Source organism: Vidua macroura, chromosome 1 (genome assembly GCF_024509145.1).
Source record: "Vidua macroura isolate BioBank_ID:100142 chromosome 1, ASM2450914v1, whole genome shotgun sequence".
Taxonomy (NCBI): Eukaryota; Metazoa; Chordata; class Aves; order Passeriformes; family Viduidae; genus Vidua; species Vidua macroura.
In genome coordinates, this window is record NC_071571.1 from 29,351,697 (window position 1) to 29,360,965 (window position 9,269).

General features: G+C 38.8%; 1 protein-coding gene across 1 annotated transcript; it reads right to left on the reverse strand.

The window, feature by feature from the left end:
* Positions 1 to 2,533: 2,533 nt before the first annotated feature.
* Positions 2,534 to 6,415, reverse strand: SOSTDC1 (sclerostin domain containing 1). The gene is made up of 2 exons (XM_053998491.1): positions 6,079 to 6,415; positions 2,534 to 3,839 (listed from the first exon to the last, which is right to left on the reverse strand). The coding sequence occupies exons 1-2, from the start codon at positions 6,392 to 6,394 to the stop codon at positions 3,424 to 3,426; spliced, it is 732 nt and encodes a 243-aa protein (XP_053854466.1). The 5' UTR covers positions 6,395 to 6,415; the 3' UTR covers positions 2,534 to 3,423.
* Between the last annotated feature and the right edge of the window lie 2,854 nt (positions 6,416 to 9,269).

Below are 9,269 nucleotides of genomic sequence, written 5' to 3' on the forward strand. Positions count from 1 at the left end.
GTGCCTCCATGCTATCAAAACAATCAGCATCTGGCTAAGTTTGTTTCTAGTAATGTCTAAGGAAAATTGATTTCCACTCATTATAAAACAATTTACCCCTTAGCTGGGAGCAGATTTCATCAACTCAAAAGTAGTGAAATAGCGATGGCAGATTAACAGATTATTTTAATTTATTCACTTTTAGTTTTCTAAAGAAGCAAGTATGAGAAATTATAAAATTATTAGGTTATTTTTTTAGATGTTTGAAATGCTTTCTAAGAAAGAATTTGGAATTCTGATCTGCCTATATGATGGAATATCATTGAGAATCAACTTCTATATAATTTAGTGTAATAAATCCAGACTATTTATAGTCTAATGCATGAAAAAAAATATCTAATCTGCCTCTACATTGTACTTTTTCAAAACATTTACATACTTCTTGTATCTATTTGACTTAATACTTTAGGTGAAGTTTTTAACATGTTTGTATTTTCTTTTTAACTTAGAAACAAACTTGAGATATATCATGTCTAAAATTATTTCAGTTTAAGCAATACTCTTTCACTGAGTTTTTGGCCACTGACCTCCACAAGAGCAATGGCCCATATCCTACCCACTGCAACTTTACATGTTAGAGATTCTCAAGAAACTAGTTAGATGTCAATTTAGTTAGATGTACTTGTGTAATGCCTTTTGTCTGGATCCTTGGATAGAGCCCTGTGAGTTCACATGTAACAGGATGAAACAGAAGGCAGATTGTATAGGCTACATTGAAGCATTCTGAGATACAAGTTGCATCACAGAGTAACATTATTCCTTCAGAAAATTCTACATTAACATATTTCTAGTGCTGCTTTCCTGCAGATCTCTCCCACAAAAGGCCTTAGCTAACTCAGGTGGCATGTCAAAGTTAAGTTGCTGCTGATTGACACAGCTCCTGCTGGTTTCCCTCATGTTCCTTCAAATATGCCAGACTTACAAATGGGCCCCATGGTCTTTCTATAGCATGTCCAGCAAAATTTCACAAAGTCATTTTAGCAGAAGTGTGTCAGATTATTCCCCTTTGGGTAGTTCTGCATAAAAGGACAATCTTAAAATTATTACCTCTATTTCTAAATGTAAACTGATATTAAACATATATTTTTTTCCTACAGTCCAGCTTCACTGACTGAAGAAGAGTTATGAGCAAGATGTGCATTTTTTTCATGTTTCTTATTTCTAGATGTTAAACACAGAACAGGTAGAGTAGCTTTACTGATTTAGTGACTGTTGGCATTGAAATTAGTTATATTTCAGTCCATTATCTCAATATTTTGTTTTATCATCTTGAATAAGTAGCTGGATAGCAATTTAAAAATAGATAGATGTTTGGCTTTTGGGAAAAAAATCTTCTGCCATGAAATAATTGAACAAGATTGCAATGTCTGTTAAAATGAAAAAAAGAAAAGTCTCAAAGTCTGCTGAACTGATATGCCTAGCAGCAATGTCATTTCAGTTCTCTCCCTGCTAACTCCTTTATTCACCATCTCTCCTTTTATGCTTAAAGAAGCACCTTTAAGATCAGAGAATTTAAGTATAAATGGTCTCTGGTCTCATAATTTTGATATTTTCACAGCCACAAAACTGAATTTGAAACAACTAGTTCATTAATGCCATGGGGTTTTTAACTGTACTACCATGTGGATCACTTAAAATTGAATAAAAAAGTGTATCTCTCTTTTACATATGGCAAATTTTAGTGAATTCCTGAAAGTAACTTTGAGGAAAAATCATTACATTTTGTCAATAAAAAATTAGGATTCAGTAAGTTAAGTCAGGCAGCAGCAGCGATTTTCAAACAGTTCTACATTAATGACCACAATCTCTGCCAAGAACTTCATGATGAATCTTTTGGAATTAAAATGCAAAACAGGATGAGATAAAAAGAAGGTCAAAGAGAACTTGGGTAAGACCTTATCAGGTAAGATTTTTCATTACTCTCCTCTTGTGTAATTTTTACTTTGGGTGCAAATGGATTGTAAAAGTTAATGATTTAAGAACAGCACAATCCCATGATGAAATCTTGCCCATAGTGTTTAAATACAGCTTGAAAGATTAAGAGCACTATGTGTTGAAACGTAGATTAATTACTAATTTTCTGATACATTCTATAAGAATCTATGAATAAAAGTGCAGGACTCTATTGGTTCCATAGAAAAAATGAAACCATATGTAATTTATGCCATTATAAGTACTTGATCATTACTAACGAAAAGAAAAAAAAACGGCAGTGTCTCACTAGCTTGTAAAATTTCTCAAATACACACTTCTTCTGAATTGTAGAGCTTGAGAACTGTTAAATAAGGACCTGACTTGGACCATTAATAAGCACCATCTGTTAAATGGTCATATAAGATTTTTACATTGAGAAAGATTGTTTCAATGTTAGATTTTATGGATAGACTTTTTTAATCCCAATAATATTCTCCCCTTTTTTAAGTTTAAGTGTTGTGACTGGTTGAAATGTGTGCATCTTCATACAGAGAGACAGACAGTACAGTTTTTAGCAGTGTTTATTTTTGTTAAAAAAAAAAAAAGAAACCAATGAATTTGAAAGGAAGTCATATCTGTCTTTTGATTGCACACTTTTTAAACAAAAATAATACAAGATGAAGAATGAAAAATACAGTTTTTATGTTGCTATGTCAAAATAACACCTAAGACTATGAATGTTCAAAATTAAAATATATATACCTAAATGCTAAAATGTCTATTTTACATTATCTACAAAATGTATGTTCTAATCCAGCCCCAAATCATAGGAAAATACTTTGATACATATGAAAAGCTATAAACATAAAGAAATTTTGAAGGGAAATACACATAAAAGCTCATTAAATAATTACAACAACAAATAAATAGTTTGTTCAGCTTTACTTTTTGATTGCTGCCATGCATATTTTAATTTTTGGTATACTGAGATAAGAGAAAGGTGAGCATGCAAAGCACTTTTTTTTAGAATTAATCTGAAAGCAGGTACAAGGTGTTGTATTTTAAGCTGTTGTCAGAAGATCATAAAACATGATATAAAAGGCAATAGATGTGATCAATGTTCTCAGGAAAACACACAACAAAGCATCATTTTACAAAATTGACTTCAGTGAATACTCTTGGCAAATTTTCTTTGTTTCCATGGCTGGAGAAATTGTAAAAGTTTATAGTGTGGTTTTGGAAGGCTTGTATTATTCCCCATCTTGAGCATTTGGAGAATCACCCAAAAAGTCCATATGCTTAGAATGCCCCATTTGATTTTGGTAAAAGCAATAAGCTTGTAGTGTCAACTGAGAACACAGCAATGGCAGACTTGTCTTTAAGCAGTCAGAATGGTAAAGCAAATGGTTACAGGTAAGTTCAATTTTGGCACAAGGAGAGGGAGATGAGAGAGCAGAAAATGTTTGACTTCTAACTTGTACTATGCTTGCTGGATTTACTGGCTCTTTTCCTTTCTTTGTGGTGCTGGATGGGTTTTGCTTGAGAGGTTCCCTCAAAGTTGTGGCTGGACTCATTGTGCTGCCTGGTGTATCGCTTGCACTTGCAGGCCGTGACCACAGTTATTTTGTAGGTTCTTATACTTCCATCCTGGCACTGAAGCTGGATCCTCTGAGTGCGAGTTTTGTCGTTGACACATCTCCACTCCTGAGAGCTCCGCCTGCTCCAGTACTTGGTTCCGTAACCTCCTCCAATCCAGTTGGGCAGCAGTGGCAAAGGGAGGCATTCACCAGCACACACCAGTTCTTTCAGGGGATTAATGCTGGTGCACTGGCCATCTGAGATGTACTTGGTGGATCTCAGTTCTCGACAACCAACTTGAACACGATCTGCAGAATGCATAGAACAAGAAACACTGAGATTCAGAATGGAGTGATTTCCTTAACCAGTCATTTCCACATTAACCAGGTATGTTTTACAGAAGTTAAAGTAGGCTGTAATCTTTACAGGACATCTCTCTGCTGTTGTGTCCCCCAACACAAGGGCCTCAAGTGCTGATGGTATCTCTGGATAATACCACAGCATAAAGAAATCCTAATGACATGCACCTCAGCAGTTGTGGTAGAAGAGGCAATTTTATTCTCTATACTTCTTGTCAGGGACATACCTTTTAGAAGAGAAAAAATGCCCCAAGGGAAGAAATGTTTCCTGCTCGTTCTCAGTCTAGGGAATCTGCTCTGTGATGTTTCCAACAATTATGTTGGATCATTAGCAAGGGGGGAAACACTGCTTTGGAAACAGTTGAAATGCTTTTAAATTAATTTCAAACAGTGTGTTTCTTCTCATTCCATTGTTACAGTGGACTGAACTCTCCCATGAACTCTGCGGCTCCGAGCAGACACTGCAGAAGTGGTAACAGCTGATGTTACCAACGAATGGAGTTCTGCCTATGAAGTTTGAAGTTTGAATGATTAGCATCTTCAGCAACAATTTCAGAGGGGTCCTTTTGCCCTCAAGAGAGTACCATCTTTGTAACTGTAGTCTGTAGTCTGTATATTATATGTAACATAGAGGATCCTGCAAATTCTCTCAGGCAGCTGACAGAGTCAACATGCAGAGCTTCTCATACAGGCATGTTTGTACCTGTCTCTATGTGCGGCTCGGCACCCTGCAATAAACACAACTGTTTATTTCAGTAATTATACTTTGAAATAAACGCCCACAGTGTGCTTAATTTTAATAAGCAATCTTTACTGTCTGTGCTCTCCCTCTTTCCGAAGGACAATTACGGCACAGATTCTACACACAATGCAATTAACTAACACTTTTAAAATAGAAGTAATTACTAGAAACATTTCAGAATGAATCATAAAAGGCTTTGAAGGTACATCTACATATCACAGCTACAGGCTGCTTCTGTTTCTACTTGGGTTTTTGGAAGCAAGTTCTGAACTGAGGCACTGTGTTAAGATTGCTTCACCCTGTCCTCTGTGTCTCAGGGTGGGCAGGCAGAGGGGACTATAAATCTGCAGGCTGATCCCAGGGAATATTGACAGGGCTGCTCTACTGCCTGCTTTGCAGAAAATATTCAAGCTTGCCTTCCTGCAGCTGCACTCAGGAATGTACTTGGAAGCATCTGGTCACAGATCTAAGTTTGTCTTTCCTTCTGTTTTTCTGTCTTCCCCGGCTCAGCTTTTCACCAGTGACAGCTCAGTGACAATGAATACCTACTGAGCTGTCCCAGTAATCTCATAATGATGAGATGTTTCCTGTGCATTTAAACCCTTAGCATTCATAGAAGCTGACACACCTGGCTTAGTTGAAAGGTATCGGTGTCACTTGTTGCCTTCACTTTCCAGGGATGACTATTTTTATCAAGTTGCTGTGGGTGGGTTGATGTGTGTGTATGTTTCTCTATCTGGATTTCTTTCATTTTAAGGGGGTGTGCAGGGGAGGGAACAGATAAAGTCAGCAGGTTTCCAGATCCCCACGTATCTGACTTATATACATAAAACTCAGAAGGAAAAGACTGGATATAAAAAAGGCAAGTTAGAGCAGAGATCATAGGTAAATTACGAGCTGATTTGTTTACTTTTGCTGGAGGTGTTAAGCGGGTAAGTACTACGGCAGGAAGTAAAACTAAACAGCGGGAACAAAATTCAGAGTTTTTTATTGCACTTGAAAAGTAGCCCAGACACCTCCCCTACCCGCAGTGGGAGGTGAGTCAAAAAAGCGAGCGCTCTGGAAATGCCTCTCTCTCCTCTTTCTTTATCTCGCTTCCCTGCCGGATAGATGCCATAGAACCCGGCATTCCTGGATGAACCTCCCTCAGGAAGTAACCTGCCCGAGAGAGCCGGTCGTACAGGACTTCCCAGCACGGGAGGGGGAGGGTGGCTGGCTCGGAGGCCGCCCGGCGAGGCAGATCCCGGCCCGGAACCAGCAGCATCTCCCCGTGGCCCGGCTTCCCCCAGGCGCCGGGTCCCTGGAGCGCCGCGCTCGGGCTGGGGGGCCGGGGCGCTGCCACGGGATACGCGGCTCCGGCCGGGGCTCCGCTCCCGCTCCCGGGTCCGAGCCAGGCGGGGCTGCCGCCCACGGCTGCGGTGGAAGTGCCGCCGGTGGGATACTCACTGTTACGGTCGGATCCAGTGCTGGTGTAGTGCCTGCCTCCGTTCCTAGCTTGATTCAACGTGCTGTTGCTACTTGGGCTCGCCGCAGCGGGTTTAACAACGTGAGAATAAAGTATCTCTGTGGCATCGTTCTTGAAAGCCAAGTAGCTTCTCGTGAAGATGCAAGCCAGGAGAAAGCCATAGAAGTGGATGGCAGGGAGAAGCATGACTAGTTCAGGCTGTCTGACAAAGCTGGATGAAACCTTTCCTTCTGCTTCTTCTGTGTAACTGAAATTGCTCTTGAAGGTTTCCTTTATATATTCAGAGGGGTTTGGCATTCATTCAGGTGTAAAGTTGTGGATAGCTTCAGAATGAAAACCCACAAAAGGGGTGGGATCCCTACATGAGCTGCGAAGACCTTTCACCAATAGGAGAGAAGACTGCAGTAAAGGAGGAGTTAGATGCACTAATTGCAGGATTCCTATTTGGGGCTTTTGAGGGTATCAGAAAACTCTTAGGAACCAGCACACAGCAGCATTCAGGCTGAGACCTAGAGACTGCCGGCTCTGCCCTGCCATTCCCTATGGTCCTGCATGCTTGGCATTGTGGCATGATGTGACTAACACAGTATCAGAATGAGTCTTCCCTGCCCATCTTATGCAAAGTTATGTACCCTCTTCTCAAACTGAGATGAGCTCTATATGGATGCAAATTTATAGAACTTACAGAAGACTGCTAGTTACACAAATATTGTCTGCAATATACCAAATTTATTTAAAAAAAATATTGTGAATAATTTAAAGCTGCCTCTAGATGCTTTAAATTATGCAGCTTTGATCAACAGGGAGTACTGCAAGGGAAATTCCTTGGTTTAGGGGAATATTCTCTTCCTGGTGTGCAGAGTTATAAGTATGTATTTCTGTATCACCACACATAAAAAGTGTCTCCTCTAGGCTCCTTAGTACAAACATATCCATATTCATAACCTCTTACCATGCTCATTCACCAAACTAGTCTTTTTTAGTTTTGTACATTGCCTAGAGCATTCTTATATTTTAATGTATTATTTCATGTGATAAAGGAAACAAAGAGAAAACATGCAAATCTTTTTTCAAAATTTTGAAAGAATAATCCTTATTTTGGCATACTTTTTTATTGTGGCATGCACTTATTTGATTTTACATAAAATTGCATGGCCCAGATACAAACACCAGTGTAAACTGAGATGTTGCCAGTAGCCCAATGCTTGTCTGCATCATGGGGCATGCCCTGTAGATTTTCAAAATAAATAAAACAACAGTGATCAACACTGAAAACTCTAGTGTTCTAACTAGAAAGGAAACCCTTTTCTTGGGAAAAAAGCACAGCCTTGCAGAAGGCCATATTATGTAAAGGTTAGACTGTAATCTCACACTCTCTGTAACTGATTTGGTATCTAAAGTCACACTGGATTTTATTGCTGTAATAAAATCAAAAGTGGAACACAGGTTAGTTACATCTATTGCCAGTATCAAAATCTGTCATTCAGAGACGACAACTTTGTTTCACCCTAGTCACAAGCAGATATTTGTCGATATCAGCAACACTTTCCTCTTGCATCACTAAGAAAGTTATCCTGGATTTCAGCAGGAGTAAGGACACATCCACAGTGAGTGCCAAACAGATAGCTTTTGCTTAAAGGACACAGGAAAAACAAGAGTGTTGCAAGGTGAAGTGAGTTTTACTGGCAGAGCTGTGTGTGGGGAAGTTGAGTTGATTGCCTGCATCTATTATGACTAGCCCAACCCAGTTCTGGAATAACAAGAATGTTGCAAGGCAGAGTGAGATCTTTCAGCAGGGTAATGAGGAGTGGGATCACTGCTAACCCCTTACAAAGCGCCAAGTTCCACTCTCATGGAGGATCTAATCTAACCCCAAAAGCAAAGATGTGCATTTTACCTTCCCTTAAAAAAACAAGTTTTCTTAAGTAAATAATCAAAAAATATATGTACATTACAGATAATTAATATCTGAGCATTATTTTTTTTCAACAACAGTGAACCTTGTTGAAGTCCTGTTTCATTTTTTTTTTTTTCATATTCACAGATCATACAGATCTTTACACATCTAACCTACCCTGCAAGTTAGTCTCTGTGCTGAACTGAGCCACTGTAATTAAAAGCATGGAACCAATTTTCCAGTTATCCACAGTACTTGTGTATACCAGTCAGGGGACCTCTTCCTAGTAGAGAGATTTTCCCACATTAGACAAGACTTTAAAAAATCAGAGGTTGCCTTGAGAGCTGTTTTCTTTGAAATAAGACATATAATCTTCTCACAGGGAAAATGAATGGGACTTTGGAGTCGTTATAGGGCTGGGTCTACAAGGAGCTTGCTAGGACAACCTTTTCAGCTTTCAATGAAAGCTAATGATCATCCTTTCAAATTTAGTCTAGATTAAACCATTAGGTTTGTCATGTACATCTCTTGGTCTTGTCACTTAGAGAAGGAAGACCTCATGAAAAGCCTCTCACAGCCTTTGTAAAGGAAAGTTTGGCCCTGAATTTGCCACAGGAAAGATAATATAGATGACCTCATTTTTCTGTGCACTAGACACAGTGTAGACATTGTTTTAATTTTATTTATGTTTGCCACTTGTTACATATATTGTACGAAAATATTGTGATTTCAGTTTCTTGGTCAATAGTGTCAGCCTCCCTGCTCTGAAAGGTAAGCAGGCTTCTGAGGAGTTTGTCAGTTAGTTTGATTTATACTTTCTTTATCAAACTTAGAGCTTGCAGTCTTTCACTCTTTCTGAGTGTCCCTGAGAGAGATTAGAAGTTGCTTGAAGGAATTCTGATCAGATAAATTTGGTTATTCTTCCTCAGTGAAGTTCAGAATAAAAAGGTGTTTCTTGTTGCTTAACTTAGAATGAGTTTCCAGACTTAAAATATGTTTTGCTATCATTAGTTAAATGTTGTGATAAGTTCTCAAAGGTGAAGGCTCTAAGTTATCCTCGTAGCCTCCAAAATAAACTTACACAGTGTGTAGTCTGTTCTCATTCTAGTCAGATTCAATGGCTTGTGTCAAACATTGCTCTGCTTAATCTGTAATATTGGCCATAAGGAATATATTACACAAGGTCTTTGAAGTCTGTACTGGCTTCCTTTTTGCCCCTGGGCATAACTCAGGATGTTCTTATTGATCTATAAAACCCTATGAGCTTTGAGTCCT

Bases quoted from the DNA above. Each gene is read 5' to 3' on its own strand.
- SOSTDC1 (XM_053998491.1), bottom strand. From the start codon at position 6,394: ATGCCAAACCCCTCTGAATATATAAAGGAAACCTTCAAGAGCAATTTC. The intron at 3,840-6,078 runs GTGAGTATCCCA...TGCATTCTGCAG, and splicing joins CACTGGATCCGACCGTAACA to ATCGTGTTCAAGTTGGTTGT.